General features: G+C 30.9%; 1 protein-coding gene across 1 annotated transcript; it reads left to right on the top strand.

The window, feature by feature from the left end:
* The first annotated feature begins 1133 nt into the window (after positions 1-1133).
* Positions 1134-23548, top strand: LOC148282488 (retinol dehydrogenase 12-like). The gene is made up of 6 exons (XM_088224981.1): positions 1134-1179; positions 15992-16122; positions 18474-18672; positions 19438-19632; positions 21472-21575; positions 23348-23548. Exons 1-6 carry the CDS (start codon positions 1134-1136, stop codon positions 23546-23548), a joined length of 876 nt encoding a protein of 291 aa, XP_088081107.1.
* The last annotated feature ends 2472 nt before the right edge of the window (positions 23549-26020 follow it).

Raw genomic sequence — 26020 nt, 5'->3', positions numbered from 1 at the left:
TTGTAATCGACATAATTTTTAGGTGTGGCTGTTTTTATCAGAACATAGAATCGATCTTACTGCACCCGATAACATTAATATTTTATTTTTTCACAATTATGGACTGGCTGCTAATTTGCGTAACTACGTTCAAATCTTCTCATTTTACCGCGTCACTTTTCTCACGAAACCCTTTTTGTTGTATCCTATTTCTCGTAGCACTGAACTTCCTCATTATAATGCACGAAAATTGTTTCAATGCCTTTTCTTGTGAGAAATACACAAAACGGTCGGCTTACCTTTCAAACAATCACAAAGGTACCACAGGTCGAAGTTCTTACACTCTTTGCGGAAGTTGAATGCAAAGTTGGTACCTGTCTACATAGGATAGGTATGTATGTATGTATGAGAGCCGAAAAAATATCATCAATCTTATAACCACTTTCGAAATCTCCCTACTCTCTTCGTGCGGATTATTACAATAACCAAACATAACATTTTTAACATTTGGATCAGTATACACGATCGCTCGCTAGCTCTTAAGTTTCTTGTATTTGTTTTCTTAAAAAAATGTCGCTTTACATTTATGTGTCGTTTTTCTTGTTCACGGGATTTATAATATGGTTGGTAAAACGAACAACTAAATTAAGTGTCAAAATATTCGATGGGAAGGAGAGATTAGATGGGCACACGGCCATTGTGACCGGCGCGAGTTCGGGTGAGTTTATTCAAAACGATTATCTAAGCGTCGTAATTGCTAATGAAAATGTGTCTGTCGAGGCTAAACTGGCAGTGCACGACGGAGTTTTAGTCCCAACGCTTATGCATGGAAGTGAAACGTCGAACTGGCAGAGGAAGAATGAAAGCCGAGTAAACGCGGTCGAAATGCGATCTCTTAAGGTTACGAATGATGAAATCAGGCGAGTGTAAATCTGAGTCAGGTATAATTGGAAAGGGTCTCTAAGATAGTTTGCTGATGTGGAACGAATGGATGATGAAAGAATGGTAAAACAGGTATATATGGCGAGATTGAACGGTAACGTGAGACTAGGACGACCGAGGAAGACGTGGCATGATCAGATAACCCAAAATCTTAAGTTTGTTCACGTCGAAAGCAGGCAGAACCGAAGGGCATGTATGACAAGATGTAAAAAATGTGGAAGAAGCTAGAAACGTATGCCAGGATAGGCGTGTGTGGCGGTACACTCTCTCTGAGCGTGATGAAATGGCGAATGGTAGTACAGTAATCCAATAAATCAGCAAGTTGTTTCTTCGTAGGTGTAGGGAGATAAAATAGAACGCCACACATCTTTGCTAGACGTGGCATGACCGATACTCACAAATACACAAACTAGGACATGTAAAAAATCTGAATAACCATCACGCGAGCATGAGAAGGTGTATGAATGTAAAGGAAGCGAGGTTTGTGTGCATGCAGCTACCTTGTAAGTTGTTTTATTATTTAAATAGTTTTATTCTAATTTTATACGTGAGTGAAAAAACAAATCAACATGTTTCATGTTGCATGCGAGTAAACTACGTTATTAATATGTTTACTGCATTTATACAGTTTAAATGAAATTACATTTTGTGAATTTAAAGGTCTCCATTTGCGTTGAATAAATGTTTTAACCTAAAAAATATTAATTTTATTCCATAAAAGAAGGTAACTATAAAATGCATTACATAAAAAAAAAATTTAAAAAATATGGTTTTTAGAAATTAGCCATTTTTTGTTTCTTAATTAATAAAAATTGAGCAATGGGAAAAACTTAAAATATTTTTTTATTTTATTTTTAACATAATATATAAAGCGATAAGATAAATGGGAAGCCAAAAAAGTGATTTTATATACTTGAATTGAGAACTTAAAAAAGCCTAGAAGTAAAAAACCAGTATTTCGTTTAGGTGGTGTTTGGTACTGGTAGTGTTTTTTTTTTTTTTTAATATTTTGGAGGGCGTTGCACACGGCACTAAACTGTAGTTTTTGAAACGTCTGCGTGTCCACGAAACAGCTTAATTTGTGAAACTGTAACTGTTACTCTGTTACTCTTATAAAATAACCGAAATGCCCATTTCTAGTCTAGACCGATATGACAGGACAAAATATTACTTTTTCCCATGATACGGAGTAATCGAAATCGTCAACTAATAACCATAAATTATCAACAAAAAAGAGGAATAATACAATAGGTCTTTATTTTAGAGGCTCGTCAGCAGGTAGGAAAGAGGAGATAAGGAAGAAGCTTATGAAAATACACTACAACACCCAGACCAATTATTGAGAAAATAATCTTACTTGGATTATTTTATTGTAACCGGCGGGAATCGAACCCGCGACGCCAGTTTCACAATTGGACGTATAACCGACTACGCCACGGCGCCTGTCAATTTATTGTGGGTTGTTTTTATCTGCAAAAATATTCGTCTTGCATTTTTGTAATTCGTGTTTTAAAATATATATATTTAAAAAAAAATTATTTCTTAAGTTAGCTTATATTAAAACTAATTTAAACTATTATGTACATTTACATCATCTATATATATTTACATTTCCTTACATTAACTTATACATTTATTTTTAAATTCTTTCAGACACTTTTCATTCTTCATACATTCAGGCATCTCATCATACATTTTTAAACCCTTATACATCAAACAATTTTGCGACTCAGCTCTTTTCAATAATGGTAGTCTTATTTTATCCTTTTGTCTAGTAGCATATTCATGACAATTTTTGTTTAAGACAACTTTATCCTTAAAATATTTTGGTAATTTATCGTGAAAAAATTTATGTATAAATATCAACATATTAAATTTAAGTCTCCTTCTTACAGATAACCATTTTAATTCATCTCTCATTTTTTTTACATTGCTATATTTATTTTTCTTAAGAACTATTCTCATCGCTTTTTTTTTTGTAAAATTTCTAGTTTATTTAAATTTCCTTCGTTTGCTAAAAATAATATTGTTGAGCAGTAATCTATATGTGGAAGAATGATTGTTTTGTAAATTAGTTTTGCAATATCTTTATTTAATTTATTTCTCAATCTACTAAGGAAAAATATTTTTTTTGATATTTATTTAAAATGTATACTATTACGTACTTATATAATGTCAAAACTGCTGCTTTATTTTTGTTATGTTTACTAACAATATTTTGAGTTTGTCCAAATATTTGTACACAAGGTCTTTATAAACATAAACAGATGAAAGAATTGAAGGGATATAGATGTTTAAATATGGACAGAATGGTGAATGTTACACAGTGACTTTGACAGGTCACAAGCCCTGTAGATGCCTAGACTTCTTTATTACCTTCTCTTTAATGTTCTTCATCTCTGTTGTAATATGTTATGTTTATTGTCAGTCTTTTAGGAATTTTTATTGAATTTGTAATAAAATAGAATAAAACAAAACAATGATTAAAAACCTGTTTAATAATATATTATACATTACATTTTTAATCGTTTGTGTAGACTTAGTATTTTCGGGCGCAACGCACAGCGCATACTTAACTAAGTTTTCGATCTGAATATCAAATCTAAAAACAATATTTTATTATTATAATTGTATTATTTAGAATCTTGAAATAGGGCACACATAAGCACATGTATGCTTTTAAAATAACGATGTACAGATATTTAATTTATATACTATTAATATTTGAAGCATTAACATTGTTGAATTAAATATTTGTATATAACCACTTACCGACGTTTATATGTCTACCGGTTTCGAGACGTACCCGTCTCTTCGTCAGTACATAAATTATACCAACATGCAAAACCCACTAAAAACCTTCACTATAGTTGTTGCACAAATATATAAAACCAACACGGCGTGCATTTTAATAAGCACATGCACTGATTAGGACGAACATGCAATTATAAGATTATAAAAATATTTTATGTTATAAAGTTAATATTAAAAGCACTAACTTTGTGGTTATTCATTATAATAAAATAAATTGAAACCGGTAGGTGGAAAAAAAAGTGGTTAAAAACAAAGTTATTTTATTTATTTTATTATATTTTATATTGTTTGAGAAATAGTTGAAAAAAGGAGAGGACTTACTCACTTTGACGAAAACCGACTTACACGGATATAATTTTTTTTTTTTTTTTTTTGCACCACAACAGACCAGGAGGCCCAATTACAGTGGTGAATTATATCACAGAACACCCAGACTTGAGAAAAATCACATTTTTTAATTTTTGTGCTCTCACCGGGAATCGAACCCGGAACCTTCCGAGCGTGAGTCAAGCGTCTTGACCACTACACCACGGAGGCCGCCTATCGTCATTGATAACTTATCCAACCACCCTCCTTCCCAAAAACATTCCGCATTCCATTCAATGTTGGATCGTTTAATAAATGTTCCTCTTGCTAAACTTAACTTCGAAAATGAATTAAACTTCATTTAAAAAAAAAGCTTTAATAATAGATATACAATTGATTTAATAAATACTATTTTAAATAAAAAACTTTTAAAAAATTTATCAAACAATTGTAATATCCTGTCAACAATGATTATAATAATACTAATATTGATAATAAATGATGAAGAATTCTTTACGTAAATGTATCCAAATTTTTATTAAATAATATCAAACCTGCTTTTCATGCAAGCAACAATAATGGTAAATTATTGCTAAATAAACAAACAAACAAACCATCACGCCAGATCACTCTTTATTGCATACAGATCTCGCTTCTTCTACATTCATTCATCTTCTCATGCACGCACGCCGATTATTCCAGCTTTTCACATGTCCATCTACAAGTATTTTGCAAAATAATAAAGATAAAAATAGTTTATTCAATAATTCAGGTGTTTACCAATTAAAATGCAACTCTTGTCCTTCTGTTTACGATGGAAAAACATAAAAAAATCAGAATATTCTTAAGTTCAGACATTTGAAAAAAAACATCGAGACATACTGTTTAATATGCCATTTGTAGAAATGAACATCTAATTTAGCCTTGTTTAGCAAAATAAATTGAAAATCATACATGTATGCGTTCTTCATCACTGTCAACGGCCGACTGAATCTGTTTCACACAAACACCGACCACAGAACATGGTGTTTGTCTTCCTTGTTATAAGTTATATCCTCGTGCTCTCTCTTATGTGTATTGCTGTACTGACGTCACATTCATTATTCGCGTAGAAAGGATATTTTTTTTTTGTATTAAAATCTAGCATAGTTTTACAATTTTTTCTTTCCAAATCCGGTGTGAAAATGTTTATTTGAAGGAAACAAAAAATACAGCTTTTACTTTAAAAAAATAAGGTATATAAAATAAAAAAAGGGGTATTACAAACAATATGGCACATTTCAACCCTCTTGCAAGAATGTTAAAACAGTTTAGAGAAAAGGCTAAAATTGACATTTATTATGATAGAGCAAATATTTATTAAAAAAATATTACTTTGTGTCTTAAATCAAATGACTAATCTTTATTTTTGTGTATGTATATTATTTTTTGTTTATTTTATTACATCTTATATGTTCTTACTTTCTCTTTTCTATTTAATTTTTTTCAATTTTTTTTATGTTTAACTCAATTTTATCTCTTTAACTCAATAATATGCTCCCATTAAATATTAAAAATCTAAAAAAATTATCTGGTTCAAGAGAAAGACGTCTGCTGAGAATCTGGCTTTTAGAACGTGGTTTTTTATATAATGATTTTTTTGTGTTTTTCTTTTATTTGGACAATTTTTTATTTTCGACGTACATATTTTTCTTTTTTTCCATTGTAATAAGAGTTTTTATATGTTTAAAGAATTTAAGAGATAAGATTACGTATATATATTAGAACTTAACTATAAGCACCTGCTGACGAACTGCATTTTATGCAGTTCAGGAGGACTTGATAATTATATGTTAATTTTTGGATGCTTTTGATAAATAAATAAATAATAAAAATCTTTATTCTTATCTTTTACTTAATCATTATTATAACTTGAATTGATTTCATTAAGGTACACACTTATTTTATAAAATTTATGAAAGATGGTGCAGTTTTATTATTGGGGATATGTATGAAGAATGTTAGCAATGCTTATTAAAAAAAAAAATGTATTTTATGTATCCTTGTTGAACTTTCAAATAAATAAATTTAAAAAAATATATATTAAGTCTTGTTTTGTGTGTAGACTAGTGTGACATCACAGCCACACAAGAGTTAAAGGACATGTAAATGCCTACAGTCTTCTCAAAGACGTTTTTCGTATTCATCCACCGCACCGAGACATTGATATTTAGATCAACATCTGCCGCAGGGCAGCAGAGATATGTTCAATACGTAATGTCGTCTTGTGTTATAACGACCATTTCATAATATCACGTAACCGAATTAATACGACGAGGTAAGTTGATTTACAACCATAAAAATGTTTGCGCGCGTTGGTATATTATAAAATAATGAGACGTAGGAAAGAAAGTAAATTAGCGAGCAAGTCGTGAAACCCGTCCCGTTACGAATAGGCAGGCTGTGGGAGTGACAGTGTGATCTTAAAATATCTCACAATGCGGAATTTCAACATTACTTCACAATGCATACAAGGAAGACTTTTCTTAATACAAACGTATTCCTGTATTTTCTCCTTGAATCATCTTTATATATATATATATATAATTCCTCTGTACGTGTGATGTCACTGAACTCCTTCTTAACGGCTTAATAATCCTTATCTATTGTGTAAAAAAGGAGTAAAGATCATAAATGTTTTGTTCATCGATCTACCAGGGTTGCATTCGAGGAGAATGCATTTACAAAAAATGGAAAGATGTTGTTTTTTTGTCTATAAGGAAAGTTTATTTTTGAATGTTTACAAAAAACATTTGTTTTTAGTGGATCTCAATCAGATTATTTCCTTAAATTCTTTTTTACTTTAATTTTTACTCAGTTATTTATTTTCAATGGATTTTTGGTAATACTAAAATAATGCTAAATTAAATATTTTTTAAAAAATCGTATTCCTACATAAGTACACCCCTCTGTTGATGAGAAAACCGAAGTTTGACGTTTGCAAAAAGAAAGCCATGTTTGAAAAAATATTTATTTTATGTTTTGAAATTCAACCATAAACAAGTACCAACTTAAATTTAATACATGAATATCAACAATTTTTTAGTTTTGGAATTTGATCACAAACAAGTACCTAGACAAGTACCTATTACCTATGTATTAATAAAAATTATTTTTCCAAGGCAAGCTAACGTTCGGGCAGGACAACATCTGTCGCGTCAGCTAGTTTTTTATATACTATTAAATCATACGAAAAAAATTGTACGCCCAGAAATTACAACAAAATCATTTTCGGACTGGAAAGTGTTTACATAAAGGGATTTTAATAATAATAAGAAATGATATAAAGGTACATAAAACTGAAATAACAAAGCAAGTAAAGTATTTAATATCTGAGGTAAAACAAACTCAAAAAGAATAGTCTAGAAACCTCATACGCGCATCAAACAGAAGGCGACTAAACTACTAAAAGAGTAGTTTTATGTTTTGATCCATTAGTTTCTTTGTAGACGTCGCTCAGTACGCAACTACCATATAAATTCAACTGTGTCGTGTTGTGTCGTTTTAAAGTGAAGAAATATTGTTGGGATCTTAAAAAATCAGGATGAGATAACATTTCATGTATAAGTAGCAAATGCATGTGTAAGTAGCAAAATCATTACTTAAAAATTTAATTATTTTTCCGTCTGTCAGATTGTCAAAGAAAACAAAATGGACATTTTGTTAGTGTTGCCAGGGTAGTATTTTTTTTACGCTACCTCACCTAATGAGAGAACTGATAAAAATTAAACTTCTCGGATTAAACAACGCCGAGGTGGACATTTGACCGACATTATCTTTAAAACATCAAATATTATTTAACATGACATATTAATATGCGTTTTATGTAAAATATAATTCGTTTTATTTTTTTACGTTCAAAGTTCATTAATTAAATTACTCTTATTAAATGCCCCTTAACTTATCTACTCCGTTGTGTTAGTCAATGATCCGCGTGTACAATGAAATTTTAGGAGAAATTGACAAATAGTTTTTTTTTTAAATATAATTATCTTACATGTGCGTTAAGATTATATTGTTCGCAATGGGAAACATTACGCGGTGACGAAAAAAAAAACAAATAAAGTGCAACATTTAAAATGCTTTCGGGAACACACTGTTCTTGTGGTGGAAATGACAAAGGCGATGTAACTTAGGTACTAAGAGCAGCACATGGCAAAATCAAAGATCAAATTAATTATGTAAGCAGTAGGTAGATAAAAGCGTTGTTCGCAAACATAAATATACTTAAAATAGAACTTACTTTCACATTTACACGGTGATGCGTATTATATGTTACCGATAATTTTAATAAGAATCCATCAGTTTTGGTAAATAAATAATTAAAACAATATGTAAAAATAAACCTACATTTTTTAATGTATTTTTTACAAATAATATATTAAAAATTTATTATATCTCAGGGCTGGTACTCTGAACGGAATTGCGCGCGAAGAGATCGCTGTGTAAACGTGTATTTAGTTCGTAAATCAGCGTTAAAAATGCGTTTCTACGAGCACTTTTACGTTTAGAATACCACCCCAGCGGTGCTATTCTGAACCGCTCTCGAGGCCGTAGAAAACACTTAAATCTCGCGTATTTACATACAAAATACGCGAGATAAAAGTCTATTCTACGGCTAATATTTCTTTCTTTAATTATTAATATTACCCAGGGCCGCGATTATGAACGCTTTCTTCCTCGCGACGTTATAAAGTAACATCGATATTTATGTACAAAAATGTGTATATTTGTATGAAAATGCAATGTATACTCGTCGGTGACCTGTAATTAAAACAAAATATTCTCAACATATCGCGGCTTGAATTCAAAGGCGTTACAAATCTAAAACCTCGAAATTTTATTTTATTGCAAAAACGAGATTTAAATCGGTCATGTTTTTCTATAATAAAAAGACTTTCGTGGATTTTGCATTATAAATTACCCAAATCACCCGACTCTTTTGGAATTTTGTGTTTTGGTGACTAACTTCAGAGCTCTCTAGGCGATAGTTAACACAAAACTCTATAATTAGATAGATACAGCTTTAAAAATACATTTAATAATATTTACAACGTAAATAAAAAAATAATAAGAATAAAAAAATATTTTTAAAAAATAACGTCAAAAACTTTGATTGGTTCTACACAAAAATCACTTTTCGATTTGTGGCCCTTTTGAATTTAAGCAGCGATATTATATTTTTCATACAGAAAAAAAAACAATAGGTCTTTGGAAAATATTGGCCATTCCGAATATAATAAGCTGCCCGATGAGCTAAAACACGAAAAATTGAATAAAAAATCCAGAAGTGTCGCAATCAAAAAATATTTCTCAAATCTTCGTGATATTGATAATTATTAATGTAATTTATATATATATGTATAATATTATGTATTGTCAAAAAAATGTTTTTTTTATGTACGGTCCCAAATGAGTTTATTTAATAACTCCTGGGAGTATAATGTGTACTTTTTTTTTTTTTTAATATTTTTTTTATTTTTATAAAATAAATAAAAATAATAAAAATAATAAACAATTAAAACTCAATTTTACTTTGTAGATAAAATTAAAGATAAAAAACCCTGGAGTTATAAAAATATTCATTTGAGATGGTACATAAAAATAAATAATTTTTGTGACAATACATAATATCAGTTAATAAAATCAAAAATACATAGTAAGAAAACATAATATTATAAACATAAAACACAGTCCGAGGGAGGGTCCGATGTCTTGCAGGACACCCGCTGGCACAGCGCGGGTTTAAACTTTGCAACTCGGTTATAAGCTTAGACTATACAGGTTATAACCGAGTTGCGTAATCTATGTGTGTGAAAGCACTACAATTAATAATATGAATCATAAACGTATAAAACATGTGAGTCGAGGTCCTGTACCAAGACAGTATTATGCATTAAATTATAAATTAAAATAGAAATATGCAATAAATTATATTAATTACTATCGCCATTAAAAAAGATATCAATAGTATTTTTTTATTGCAAAACTTTTAGATTTGCTATTTGACTTTTGTTTTTTAGTTCATCGGGCAGTTTATTAAATTCGGAATGATTGATATTTTCCGGAGACTTTTTGACAAACTTCGTTGAGCGAAATTTAGAATCATGAAGATTTTGATCAAATGTGAATTGTATTAATATTGCATTATGAAATTAAAAAGCGACGAGTATATTTTTCAATTGCTTGTGTTTGTTAATTTGTTTTTCGGATAGTGTTAATATTACAGTTTTTATTTTGACAGGTTTGTTCGTTTTTTTAAGCGAAGTCCTCTCTTAATGATTTTTATAATTTGAATATCGACTGAATAGAAATGTTAAAAAGAAATTTTAAAAAAATATTTAAACCTACCCGAACTTACCTGGAATGTAGATGTAAAATATAAAGCTATAACCGGTTTATTACTATGTATCCCAAATATAACAGTAAAAATCAATGGGTTTAAAATAACTTCTTTAACTTACTTACTTTATCACTCTCTATTATTCAAAAAAAGATTGCAAAAAAAATTCTTAAAAAGCCCAGAACTTACCCATCAAAACTAGTATTTGAAGAACTTAATATACCAAAAATTGAAGAAGTTTTTAATAAAGCCTCTATCTTACAAACTTTTAAAGAAAAAACTATTGAAGTGCAAAATTCAAGTAACTCTAGATTTTCTAATAATTTTATTTTGCACAGATGTAAAACAACAGCAGCGTTAAACCATTATACGTACATAGGTAAAAAAAACTTTAATAAACTTCCGGAAAACTTAAAATCTATAAAAAATTATCAAACTTTTAAAACTAAAATTAAAAAACATTTAAGACTCACCCCTTCCTAGACTCCATACCAAAGAATGTTTATTTTTTATTTTTAATTTACCTTGTTTATTTTTTATTTTAATTTTAATTTACTTTGTTTATAAAAAAAAAAAAATGTGAAAAGAACTCCCTCTCTAAACACAAGTATCTACTTTATTAGAGAGGTAGAAACGTTATATATAAGATGTTCTGCATATTTACCTATTTTGTATTTCAAAAATGTATTTTGTAAAAAAAACATTATTCAATAAAAAAAAAAATACTGAAAATCACTTTTTTTATATCCATGTGAATTAATTTAGTTCTGAGAAGGCTTAATATTGCTTTCGCAAATAACGTTAGATAATAATAAAATAGTAACAAATTGAAAATATACCTTAATAATAATAAACCTTATTTATTTTCGCTCAAAAATCCCAAAACGAGAAAAAATACATGTTTGATTTTTCGAAGTAAACACTATTTAAAAATAAATTCGTAAATCACATCCTCATTTCTATGTGATACGTTTGTATACATTATTTTTTTATAGTATTCCGTTGGAGAAAATGTATTGTGCTGGCCTCGTTAGGCTCCGGGCCATATTTAGTTGAGGCAGTACTTACTGCTTGCCCAAGTACTTATGTTTCTTTTTATCCTCTTACGTTATTATAGGATGAAAAAAGAAAGTAATAATACACATAACATACAGCATGTCATATGTATATGTCTGGGTCTGCGTAAGACGAAGCAACATCTTACTTTTGCGTGTTGCGTAATCACCAAACGCCGACGGGTAAAAGTAAAATAACATTACCTTTAACTAACTAACCTTGTTTCACCCTTTTTTTATTTATTTATCGTTTTTGTTATATTTATATTACATAGTATACAAACATAACATAAAACAGAATAAAATAATAAGGAAAAAAATCCAAAGAGGGTTGGAAATACTGATTTTATTAGTTTTACATATATTATACACACAATAAAACACCGTGGACCTTACTCATAAACTCGGCGTAAAATTACGCCTAAGTATAGTGGTATAATTCGTATAGGAATACCATCTTTATTATCACTATACTTAAGTTTTACGTATTTACAAACAATAAAACACAGTGGGCCTTACTCATAAACTCGGGGTAAAGTTACGCCTAAGTATTTGGATGGTATTCCCGTCCGAATTATACCACTATACTTTATACCAAGTTTATGACTATGGCCCAGTATAAATAAACTAAGCATAAATATTTCAAGAGGTGAAAGAAAAAATCAATTTAATAGAATAAATGAAAAATCAATGTTTCCCAAATCGGTATATCTAAGGAATTCTCGAAATACATTTACAAAAATTTAAATTTCTAGAGACGATGAAGATTAATATTGAGGATTGAAAATATTTTTAAATTTGAGTAAAGCTTATATGAACGGCATTAGAAACGTTGTTGTAGGTGTATGAATATTATTAGTAATTTCTGTGTTACGAAAGAGTGTGATACCCCGCCACGCGGAGTATGCTTGGCAGATTCTGTATGCACACTAACCTCGGTAGATAGGGTATGGGATAAGGGAATGTTTTTTTTTGTTGACTTTCTATATTCTTGTGTTTTTACTAAATTCAGTAAAACATAGAACTATTTTATTTATTTTTTACTCCTAATATCAAAATTAATTGAACTAAATGAGTGACAGTCAAAATGGTTATTTGTAGTCTGTTAAATTTGAGTAAAAATCTTCAATAGTTTCAAAAATTTCGACCTTTTAGACTTCTCTCCCATTCTTGTTGCCATCTTTCTAATGTCAGCTTTCGTATTTTTTCTCAGCTCCGGACCTTCTTTTTCTCTGCTCATAGGATATATATAGAAATCTCCTTCCTTTCCTTAGCTAAGAGGTAACCAGACTAGCTAATATCAGTGCAGCGTCTGTTGATGTCGTTTTGTATGCGCTGCACACAAGAAGGGCTATATATCTCCGTAGAGTTAAAATTTTCTCGCGGTTCACCTTTTTTTATGGCGTTTTCTCCCATTTTGGCGCAGCATACATTATTATGGACGCATTCTTCTCTTCTTTGCTTTTGGGCCACGTGTATTTGCAAAAATAGCTTCGATTGCTTTGAATATTTTTTAGGCTTTATAGCAAACTATTTCGATATGGTTTGCAAATCTAATCCCTAAATATTCAACATATTTTTCTGGTCTGATAGTGATCAAATCACAGTTGAGGTGTATCTGTCCTTCTTTCACTTTTCTGTTAAAAATAATGGCTACTGTTTTTACCCGAAGCAATCTCTCATTTCTGTCTATGCATCCGTGAGTTATGGTCTGTATTGCCTCGTTTGCTTAAGAAACCATCTCTTCTCGGTAGCCGGCTATTAATGACTACAGCTACCGAATGCTTCTTAAAACATTTTCTTACGTACTTCGAAAATCAAAATTTGATGTACTACCTACTTTAAAACTGTCAAATATGCTGTATTATGCTAATTGATACTTTCAACAATAAATAGAGGAGTACCAACCCTCAACAAATATTATTAAGTATATCACCGTTATTGTTCTTCATTTACACACGAAAAACATATTTATACTTTTGTTTTAATAACTAAATCCTTGTGCATAAGTTAACTTTTTATCTATTTTATGCGTAAAGTGTTTCGGAGCTAAAAAACCACTGTACGCCCGCACGTAAAGTTATTATTGCTGAAATCGAAACTTAGTATTAATATAGCATGAATATGAATACATAAAATGTGTGCGTACATGTACATTGTACAATACTTCTGAACCTACTATAAAATCTATACGTAGGTACGAGAATAATACTGAAAGCCAATCTATTCAATAGACAGTTTCTTTCACTAAAAAAATGGGCACTATTGTGTGTAATTACTTTTCAATGTGTATGTGACTAAAGCCTATTGGAATATACTTAACCAACATATTTATTTATTTAACATTAGAATTAATTCATAGTAACTAAAAAAACAAACATTTTGTATCAAAGAAACTAACATTACCATTGCTTTGAATACTGTCTAAGTATTATGAAGCCGATACTAAATATGTAAAGTAAAACTACAATTACTCGGATTGGGGTGCCAGACGATATCCATTAAATTAACGTAATGTTTTGAAATAAATCGGAAAATTTATTCTAAGATCCTTTTTTATTGCCTTTGAAATAATACAGCGAATTGGAATCACATAAAAAAATACTTAAACATGTCCAGCGAAGTTAATTGTTTTGACCAGGAAACTTGTTTACAAACAGCGAGGTCTCGCATACGCTATTTTATTTCCTGATAACGATCCAGATATTTGGCCATCCGGATGAATGAAAACCAACTAAAGGGAGTTTTAATTCAATCGAAAATCGGGACTGAACGGACCGCAGTTTCTAAAGTGCATAGGTTAGATCGCTGTGCAAATGTTGATCTTATTTATTTTATTTATTTTCTGGAAAAAATCATTCATTTTTATTTTTACCATTTGCTGATTTTTAACTCTTGTTGGTTCCAATTTTTTTATATCTTATTAGAAATTTTCCTGTTTTATTTTTAGGTCAGTAATTTCTATGTTGTTTTACGAAACTGAAAAACGTTTTACATAATTTGGAAAAATTGGCTTCGTACTAATGTTAGTTGCTCGATACCTTCGACCTCGGGACTGGAAACAAGGCCTGCCCTCTCGCGATAGAGGGCAGGCGTTGCTCGAAAGAAAACAGGGAACGTTTGATTTTAGGTAAACTAATTGACGTTATGGTTTTGAGTGTCAATCCTGGAATTAATGAAAGGAGTAAGGACTTACGGTTTCCTCCCTTTGGCACTGGTCCAGAAAGACACCGTTATCGTTTGCACTGGTCACTTTGCACGTTTTCTTGTATGTTGGTGATTCGAAATCACTGTCACGCTCACGGTACGGTTTTCGTTGTGTTGTCACGCGTTGCTTTCTTGACTCGCCGTCAGGGAGGAGTAGGTACATTGTGATTCAAAACAAGGACCACCGGAATCAAAGGAAGGAATGGCTTCACACTTGAATAAAAGAAAATGAATCCGAAACATACTCTCCCGCGCTGCGGAATTGGCGCTAACGCGCTAGATTTTCACTAGATTAAAAAATATTGATATTATTATTATAACCATCCAACAAATTGTTAAGTATTATATATTTATTTATTTTAACGTCTTATGACGGTTTTTATAGAATTTAACAAGTAATTTTTAAATATTATAAATACACAGAGGTCTATCCTTTTCTAAAATAGAATAGTAGGATAAATATTTGGAAACGAACAAAAAAAAAGCGATTGTGACAACTCACCCCGTCACGTGAATAAACGGTACCCACACACGCCATACAGCCGGAGAAACAAATCAATTACTGCATGATTAATTTCCTGGTCGCGTAATTTCCCTGATCAAAATTGGCCACCCAGATCATGCTATTTAACGCCGTTGGGTTTTTTCTTTGGGTTTTTTTAAGTTTATGCCAATAACTCCACGATCACTTACGCCTTGAAGGAGAAAATTGAGCGCTGCATTAACGAAATCCAGCCACATTTATGCAAAACGGTCATCCGAAATTTGGACAAAAGAGTGCGTATATAGTATATACTAGCAAGTCGTGGAAACCATTAGTCCGATATGCTATTCCATACATAACCGTATGCTATGCTGTATCAATAAACACAGTTTTATTTATGTGTTCCTACAGCAAGGACAGTTATACAAAAGGGGAATAATTAGCTCACTTTTCGACAAATGAAACTAACCGATCCTATGTAACAAAAATGATCAAGATACGCTGCGATTGGTGTACCAATGCATTGTCCTATGCACCAATAGGTGTGGATGTCTTATCAGCAAGTTTTTTTCATCTCTTTGCGTATTTTGTTATTTAAATGTTATTTTGAATATATTTTGTACATATTTAATTAACTACTTCTTAAATACCAATCTATAAGGATTCATTAAGTAACCTGTCGATCGGTTTAAATCAAATATAAATTAACAATAAAATTGTGTTAAGTCGTGGGGTGAAATATTTTATTCTCATTAAATAAAAAACTAAAACAACAAAAACATATAAAATGGATTTAATACTGAAACAAATTTACTATTTCAGGTATTGGTCTGGAGTCTGCCAAGGATTTCGCTGGAAGAGGAGCACGTGTAATAATGTTATGTAGGGATATGGTAAAAGGGGAGAAAGTTAGATCTGCAATTATTTTGGAAACAGGAAATCTCAACCTTATCGTAAGTACAGTTTTTTTATAGAAATATTTTAACACTGGTTATTAAAGGGTTAACACTTATTAAAGGGTTTTATAAATATTTAAACCCCGGTCTTTATTAAAAGGTTTTCTTTATTGTGATGAACAAATTATTAAAAAAATATTTTGGATATAACTTTTTTTGGTTTCTTTTATTTAGAAAACATACAGTACAAGTACATAATTATAGTATATACGATTAGACTTAATTCTAATGGACCATTCAAGTTAATATATTGTATTACGTACTAAGGTTATCAATTAACTATTTTTATGTTTTTGAGAACAATAAATTTAGTTTATAAATTAAATCAAAATTAAAAAAGAGTCGTTGAAGGCATCTTGTCAGTATTGACATATATACGTGGAAACAATATTTAAAATAAAATAATAAATAAGAATAAAATACATGCTCAAATGAAAAAGAAATACATTTTCAAAAAGGAAAAAATGTATTTAAGGAATTTAAAAAAGAACAGATAAGAAGCAACAATAAATGAAAGAATAAACGATATTACTGACAATTAATTAAAGTAATTTTTAAAAAAACAACTTAAAAAATAATAATGTATGGCGATAAAAAAAGCAATATATTATTTTTAAAAGCAATTTGATAAAACCAACTGGTCCAAGAAGAAGTTTAACAATTGGAAAATTGTTTTTAGGCGTTGCCTAGTATGTAAAATAATCAGATAAATCTATTCACAACAATAAGGGTTTCAGCTCTTTAACTTCACTTAAATCAACAGATGGAAGAATTGAAGAAATATGGATGTTCAAACAAAAGCAAAATGGTGAATATTACACAGTGTGTAAAGTGGCCACATAAACCAGCCAATGACAGGTCGTAAGTCGATACCTAGACTTCTATATTACCTTCTCTAAAATTTTCTTAATCTCTGTTGTAATATCTAATTTTAATTCAAATAAATTCGTTTTTTCTTAAAAACAAAACAAAAAGCTTCTTTACTGTTACTTCCTCATCAGAAAATTTTCATTTGAGTTTATGTTGATTTGGAGGGTTTCAAAGAACTACTTATAGGTACGACTTAAATTGGTTCTACATGTTTTTCTACTTGTTTTTTTTTTTAGACTTTAGACTTGTGAAAAGCTGTGATATATTTACATTTGTAATTTTGTTATTACTCTCAATTCCTAAACCAAATACGAGTAATTTAAGTTTATCATATAATTCAAAAGACGAGTGGTACTCAAATCCACAAATTTTGAATATCTAGTGACCGGTTTCATCGCTTTCACGACTGATGTCTTTATTAAAAAAATCAATGTAAATACAAAACAGAGGAAAACAGAACAACAGAACAAAAAAATTCAAAATTATATGAAAGTAAATTTAATTAAATTATTTTTGTCCATGGGATCATTAACAAAGTGTTTCTGGTTATATCAACTCATTAGTTAACCAGAAACACTTTGTTGACCGAAGGGGGGGGATTCGAATCCCCCACAGACCGATTTTAATTCGATAACTCAAGTATTATTAAAGCTATTTGCCGTATATTTTTTGTACTCGTGAAATTTTCCTGTTTTTGTTTTTAAATTTTGAAATAGTTGTTTTGTTTTTCTAAAATATTTAAACCAAAAAAGACGTAAATAATACAAGGGTCAATTTTACTTTATGCACATAAGCGTTCGGCAAACTAACAAAAATGAATAAAATACACGAATGAGTAAAATATGTGTACGCGAAAACATGAATAAATTATTGCACGGTAATAAACAAGTCCAACGTTTTATTCTTCTGACGCCATATACAAGTAGGCGCTGGGGTCGTTTGGTCCCCCCGTTCGGATCATATGTAATTTTTGGATGCTTAGTGAGCAAAAGGTTAATTCCTTTAGACAAAAATAATTTCATTGAATAAAATTTTGAATTTTCTATCCTTACCTCTGTTTTGTGTAAATACATTGAATTTCCTAATAAAGATACCAGTCTCGAAGATATCGCGAAAGCGATAAAACCGGTCACTGGATATTCCAAATATGTGGATTAAAGTAACCATTTTTTTTATTAAGAAAGAGAAATACTTGAGTACTTATTATTTATTCAAATATTTAAATTTTCAGACCATTTCCTAAAAGTCGCAAAAAATAAGTAGTGCTGAAAAAATGGAAATCAAGTTGTGGTAGAGCAGGATTTGAATCTCGGACCTTTGCCCCGCAAGTCCACAATACTACTCGGGACAACAAACCGGTTCAAAATCACTCGTCTTTTATTTCTACAATAAATTACAATGAAATTTCATCAAGAATTTTCACTTACAAACTAAAATGTTTTAGAGTAATTGTTTATTTTTTATTTGTCGTATTTCAGTTAAAGAAAATAGACTTTGCTTCACTGGCGAGTGTTAGAAAATGTGCTAAGGAAATCTTGGAAGAAGAAGACCGTATAGACATCCTCCTTAACAACGCTGGATGTAGTGGAACTCCACCTAAACTAACTGAAGACGGAATAGAAATAACTATGCAGAGCAATCATTATGGGCCATTCCTCTTTACCAACATTTTAATTGGTAAGTAGGAACATTTAATATCTGCTATAGAAAATAAACTTCGCTCCAAAAGAGTTAGAAAATGTGCTAAGGAAATCTTGGTAGAAGAAGACCGTATAGACATCCTCCTTAATAATGCTGGATGTAGTGGAACTCCACGTAAACTAACTGAAGATGAAATAGAAGTAACCATGCAGAGCAATTATTATTGGCCATTTCTCTTTAGTAACATGCTAATTGGCAAGTTAGAACATTTGATATATTGTTAGACTAATAATATTAGAAAGACGGCCATTGGAAATCACGAAATAACATTAAATTTTACAAATTACAACAGGGATGGAGAATACCCTAAATAAGAAAATATGGAAGTCTAGGCATTTACACTTTACACACTGTGTAACATTCACCATTTTGCCTATGTTTGAACATCCATATTTCTTCAATTCTTTCATTTGTTGATTTTAGTCATAGTTAGACATAGGCAAAATAGTGAATGTTACACAGTGTGTAAAGTGGCCACTTAAACCGGCCAATGACAGTTCATTAGCCCTGTAAATGCCTAGACTTCCATATTCCCCCTTATTTAAGATATTCTCCATCCCTGTTGTAATTTGTTAATCTTATGACTCCCGAGGCGGTGAAATCCAGTCTTTTGTCTACAAACATTTGGACAAACTCAAATATTGTAATTAAATTTAACGTTGTGGTAATTTGAATATTGAGTTATATTTCTGCTTAAACAGTATTAGATATTTGTAGTGAAAAACATTTTTTTACTTTCAGGCAAATTGAAACAATCTGCACCAAGTCGAATAGTTAATGTTTCGTCAATATTTCATAATTTTGCGAAACTGAAGGTAGAAAAATTGGAGACAAACTTAAACAATACACCATTGAATCTATTTTTGTATTATTGTAATTCAAAGCTTGCGAATATCTACTTCACAATTGAATTAGCCGACAAACTCAAAGGAACAGGTAAGTGTTTTGAATTACAATTTCGTAGGCATTATTTCCAAGTAGCGTCACTTTGGCGCGGCGCTTATTTCTTAATTCCTTACAAAGTCAAAACAAAGCTAGGCTAAAATACATCGTTGGGATCACTAGGTTCTTATCTCTCTAGAACCTCCCCCCCCCTTCATGTGAAAGCTATAAATACGCACGTGTTAAGGGTACTATAAAAATCATCAGATTATTATAAACAGTGTATTTTTTTTATACTGAAATACACTTTTCCCTAAAGCTACCTAAAGCTGAATGCGTTATAATATTTTCGAACATCGTAAGCCTTTTCTAAACTTAAAGGAATCTCCCTAAAGGACATTCATTTGAGCATATAAGTTCAACAATATTATAATAATATTATACACAAAAACTGTATTGATATATAGTGCTTGGTTTTTATGCTTAGGTAATTCATATGTAATTGTAAAAATGAAAAATGTTACTAAAACATTCATTATTCACTTAGTAATTTTAACAATCAATTCACATAAAGTATCATCATAATCATCAATCCCTTTACACACCTCATGGTGCATACGGCACTGCATTGGAGCAGCGTATCTTATTATTTTTGTAACTGAAGGTTTGATGATAAGTCTTATGCTTCAGGTGTAAGTCCAGGGACTATGAAATATTCTTGTGTAATTCTTTTAAAATAAATATTTCATGTCAACCATGTCGGGAATCGAACCCCAGACCTCTTGCATGGCGGGCAAACGCGCTGACTACACAACGAGGCCGGCATACAAAAATATGAGCTAGTAAAGCTCTGGATGGTACTTTCGAAAATTGAACTTGTCTGGTGAGCTACCTATGCAAATTCCCTCTTTACAGTTTTTTATCATCGGCCTTTATCGTACCATACTGGTATACTGGTGGTTTAACTTAAGCTGGCGCGTTCAGAAAACTCACTCTAACGCATTTAAAATCTACAGGATGTTGATTTTAAAAACGTCGAATTAAATTTTAACTATTTTTTTAAAAGTTGGATTAAAGGGTTGTGTAATAAAACAATATTTAAAACCAAAACTTCCTCTTTCACAGCAAAGCAGACTATCTCCGGTAATTTTCGTTTTCAGGATTTTTACCCGAGAGTAATCGAGTCGATAACACTTGTTTAGGGGTTTTGGTTCTGGTTCTGGTTCTATTTCACACTAAAACTGTATGCCTCGTCCACCTGGATGCAAACTTTAACATTCAATTGAGATAATGTGTTTTGACTTTTTTTTTTTTTTTTTAGATATACAGCAATGTACAATGAATTATTTATACAACAAATTAATTAAGTAGTAAAAGTAAACATTTATATTTTTTCTTTTTGCTGATGGTTCATCTAAACTGCCTAACTAGGGACAGCTTCCCGTTCTAAGGCAGTAAATTATGTATTTCATAATAATATTAAAAAGTAATTACAGTTTTTTTATTATGTGTGCTTTTCAGTCTTAAAAGTAAATAATAAAAATACAATGAAAACATAAATAATACCAAAATCTCTATATCCTAAGTCCTAAGTCACAAGACATCAGCTTACGTCCTTCTACATCGGACAACAATTTGTCTGATTATTATAAGGGTCATCCACAAAATAGGGTTACGAAGGCTCCTGAGATGGCGGGAATTTTTTTGTTTTAGTCAGGAGTGGCTGACCATCAGTGATTTCTGACGAGTATGGATTTTTTTCCATCTTATGTACGTCGTAGCTATTTATAGTTAACAAGATTGTTTAATTGAAATATTTACAACTGATGAATCATAAAACCTTAATCACAAGAAAAATTAAACATGTATGACATTTGAATGATTTGTTTCTAGGAGTAACAGTAAACTGTCTGAATCCTGGATTTGTACAAACCGATATCTTCAGAAATGATTATTTATCCTGGGCATTCCACATATGCGCATGGGTCTATGGAATGGTAAGTTGTACAATATAATATGGCTTGATATTCGGCAGTGTTCATTTTAAATTCATTAATGGATATAAAAAGGCTGACAACATAAATATTATTACACATCACAACGGAGACATTCTAGAAAAGGAAACCAGCGGAAGTCTGGGCATTTACGGGCTCATGACATGTCATTGGATGTAAAATATTATGAAAATAAAACTTTGTTATCAGTGTTACACAATTTTATTATTTTACAAGAACACAACTATAGTTTCGGGAGAGCACTCCTCCCATCGACAGGTGATATAACCCGATATAGTTGTGCTAGACAACGCCTGAAAATAATTTTACAATTTATAAAAAACTCTCCAAAAAACACTTTAAAAGCTTATGCTAGTTTTGGAGCAGGTGGAACTTCACCCCCTGCCAACATAAACACATTACAGCAGAGATGAAGAACATTGCAGAAAAGGAAACCTATGGAAGTCTGCATTAACAGAGCTTATTGCCTGTCATTGGACGGTTTAAGTGAACAATTGAGATTATATATTACATCGAGGTGCATTAACGGCGATAAAAGCATTGCGTATTTTAAAAAGTGCTAATTTTTTAAAGATTTTATCACATTATGTAAAACGTAAATTGATGCGTTCATTTTTTCACACATGCGTCCCCTTACATTCCGTGACACAGATCTGCATACTTGCGTTTTCTCCTCTGAGCGCCCCCACGAGAGGAGTGACTTAATGGGATCCGAGCCTCATCGAAGCTCGTTAAAGGCTTGTTAAATACTTATTATGCTACCCTTCAAACTGTGCTACTACAACTCTTAATTATTTCATTCGGGTTAGTGATTTATTTTTCAATGTTGCTTTCAGTGAAGTCAAAGAGTTGATTAATAACATTAATTGTTGCCATTATAATATCCTTAGAAGTGAAATCTATTGATCATACAAACTCAGAATACTGTAAAAAATATGATTATTTTATATTTTAAAAGAAATATTTCTTAAGATTGACCAAAATGTTTCAATTTTGTAGCAATTTTCAACAAGTTGCAAATAACTCAATGACGGAAAGTGGCAATCGAGTTGTGGTAGAGTGGGGTTCAGACACAATTAGTTTAGACACGTCTATAGTAATTTGTGATTGAATTACTGAAATCTACAGCTTTTAACTTCTTAGAATAAATATCTACAGAGAAGCAACGCCATTCATTATACTACAGTCTACAGCTACAATATAAAATTATTGTCGTTCGAGCCGGATCGTTTCGCTGGCTTATATAAGTACTTACCACTTTTGGTAGCTCTACATATATATGTAAAACAAAATATACATCTTAATACATTGGAAACTACTTACAGAGGAACTCCAAAAATTTTAACCGAAAATGGAATTTGTTATCATTCGAATAAACAATCAAAAAATATATCTTAAAAAAGTACATGCCAATTCTAAAATGCATGAAGACAATATGATCAGCATCCGCGCTTTAGGTGCCAGCTCAGGGACTATGAAATATTCCAGAGTAAAAAACCTTGCAAATATTTTATGAATTGTCAACCACCCATGTTGCACCCATAATATCTGGTGTGGTAGACAAATATTAAGCATTTTACCGCGAGGCGGATGATTTTTTTAAATGAAATTTTTTGTTGAAATACAAAATAATGTATAAGTAAGGATGTATGTTTCTTTAATGTTTACACAATATTTGGTTGGCGCGAATTAATATAATGAAGAATACAGGGATATACGATGAGAAAATGAGGGATTGAAATCTCTTTTTTTTTTTACAGAGTCCACGAGAAGGAGCGCAAACACAGATATTGCTCAGCGTATCCAGCGCAGTGGACAACATGACCGGAGAGTACTTCTCGGTAGGGAGGCGAGCTTTCACTTCTACTGTGGCCACGGACAGGAAGAAGTCCGCCAGGCTCTGGGAACTCAGTGAACAAGCGGTCAGCCTGCGGAACGAAGAAAAGCACTTTTGAAGGCGAAGCACCCGCATTTATACAGCTCAGATTTATTTTAAGGTTGAAGACTATGTGTTTTGTTAGTCTGTAAGGTATACTTGTGAAAAAAATGTCCGTGAAGGAAATTACAAAAGGTATTATACACATATTGTGAGAAAAATTACAGTAAAGTGAACGAATGAGTGGGCATTCCACCGATGCGCAATCCACGGATAGGCCCTTATTATTATAAGTTGGAATACGCCATCAATCATTATATAGTTATAGTAAATAGTCGCCGCTCTCAGATCATAAATTAATGCATGACAGATGTGTCGGACACCGATTATTATTTATTTTGTCTATTTTTTTTTCAATTTAATTATGATTTTTAACAGATATTTCGGTAATCAGATGGCAAAAGGGGAGCGTCTGTAACTTTTTCGGTTTTTTAGTTTTCAAAAGTTTTAACGAATCTTTCAGTAAATACACCAAAGAATTAAGAACAGTCCAGAAACCGCATACACGCATTAAATAGAAGGCGACTAAACTATTCTTAAAATAGTAGTTTTACGTTTTGACCCATTAGTTTCATTGTAGACGTCGCTCAATACGCAACTCCCGATTTGAATTCAACTATGCCGTGTTGTGTCGTTTTAAAGTGTAGAAACATTCCTGGAATCTTTAAGAAAAGGATGGGATCACATTTCATGTGTAATTAGCAAATGCATGTGTAAGTAGCAAATGCATTACTTAAAAATTGAATTATTTTTCCATCTGTCAGATTGTCAAAGAAAACAAAATGGACATTTCATTAATGTTGCCAGGGTAGTAAATTTTTTTACCCTACTTTGTTCATCTAATGAGAGAACTAATAAAAATTGGACCTCGGAATAAACAACGCCGTGGTCCAACAACGTTTGACCGACATTATCTTTAAAACGTTAAATATTATTTAACATGATATAAAAATTTCCGATTTGTGTAAAATAAAATTTGCTTTATATTTTAAGTTCAAAGTTTATTTATTCAATTACTCTTATTAAATGACCTTTTACTTATCTACTGTGTTGTGTCAATCAATGTTTCCGCGTACACAATAAAATTTTTGAGAAATTATCAAAATGATTTTATTTTCCCTTACATTTGTTATGAAAAAAAAAAATCCCATCAGGCAACATTACGCGGTGACTTCACGAATGCGCGTTGTGAAAGTGGAGGGATTTTTGGACACAGTCCGATGTATTCCAATGTGATTCGACGCTCCTTCTGGACTATTCTTAATTCTATGAAATACACATAGACAACAAAAAAAAAACATCATTTCGAATGGTAGTTTATTTTTAAGTAACACTAAAATATTTTAGTTTGTCGATTAAAGTCTTTAAATTGAGTCTTGTTTCAGCTCTCCTGAACATTATTTAATATTACAGGTGGTCCCTTCTGCCACCTGACTACCGATTTGTGAAAATTAATCCAATTAGAATCTAGTTGATGCTTAAATTCGTAGTTTTAGGAAAGGATGATGGGCATTTGGTACCGATTTGGTACCCATGTTTAATCAAGATGAGACATCCTTAAATAGCTGTATTCAAGTGAATAACGCGTGTATAACTTATGCAACTTTTATTTGATTTTTAATATTTATTTTCTTTAATTTTAAGATACAATAAATAAAATAATTATTTTGAGACCCCTGAAACATTTTATATGCAAACAGTCATACTTGCTACCTAGATGGGTTAATGCTCATTCGGTTGTACATAAGAAGTAAGTACTACTGACTTTGCAACAATAACTGATGAACCGGAGATTAAATCTGTTTGTATAATATACTCATATAAGTGTCTATTTATTTTTATTTTTGCTGAATTTTTGTGCCTATCAATGTGTGCCTATTAAGATTTACAAACCTAAAATGCATATCTTTTTTACTACTTTTCTTCTATACTTCACTCTTTAACTATAAATCTTTTATTCCATTTTTTACTTTACATTACTTTTACTGAGTTTAACCATAACAATTAACTATGTTTTCTTTATAATATATAACTTCGTATTTAGCTTTAATTTTGTACAAATTGGCTACGGCCGTTAGTTATAATAATAAAAAAGTAACTTGTCCGTTTTGAAATATCCTCTTCAGAAGATACTGGATTTTTAACAAGAAATTGATTTAAAAAAAATGATATCTCCATTTTTACTTCACCGATGTTTATGATTTTTCCGCAGAATTTAAGCTAAAAAAATAACTAGTTAACGATGAAAATAACCCTAAAAACGGTTCAGTACTTTTGATGTTAGCGGTGATCTGTCTACTGAACAGAAAAACACAATTTCGTCAATTGTATTTACATACAGTCAATGATAAAATTTACTTCGAACTGGTTTTATTTACCAAGATAATATAAAAATATTAATCATAATAATTCCTCATCCAAATAAGATGATTTTTTTATTCAAAAAAGCCTCTTTGTGTATGCTACGGCTCTACTAATGCTTTTTAAAAGT

The sequence above is a fragment of the Micrasema longulum genome, unplaced genomic scaffold (assembly GCF_059751315.1).
Source record: "Micrasema longulum isolate JH-2025_06_02 unplaced genomic scaffold, ASM5975131v1 h1tg000322l, whole genome shotgun sequence".
Lineage (NCBI taxonomy): Eukaryota > Metazoa > Arthropoda > Insecta > Trichoptera > Brachycentridae > Micrasema > Micrasema longulum.
Note: the sequence above shows the minus strand (reverse complement) of the source record. Positions and strands in the feature narration are given on the sequence as shown.

What these genes read in the sequence shown, in the direction of transcription:
- LOC148282488 (XM_088224981.1), top strand. Translation starts at nt 1,134, where the DNA reads ATGTGGAAGAAGCTAGAAACGTATGCCAGGATAGGCGTGTGTGGCG. An exon ending in CTTTACCAACATTTTAATTG is followed by an intron (nt 18,673 to 19,437) that starts GTAAGTAGGAAC and finishes TTTTACTTTCAG; the next exon opens with GCAAATTGAAACAATCTGCA. An exon ending in GCGCATGGGTCTATGGAATG is followed by an intron (nt 21,576 to 23,347) that starts GTAAGTTGTACA and finishes CTCTTTTTTTTT; the next exon opens with TTACAGAGTCCACGAGAAGG.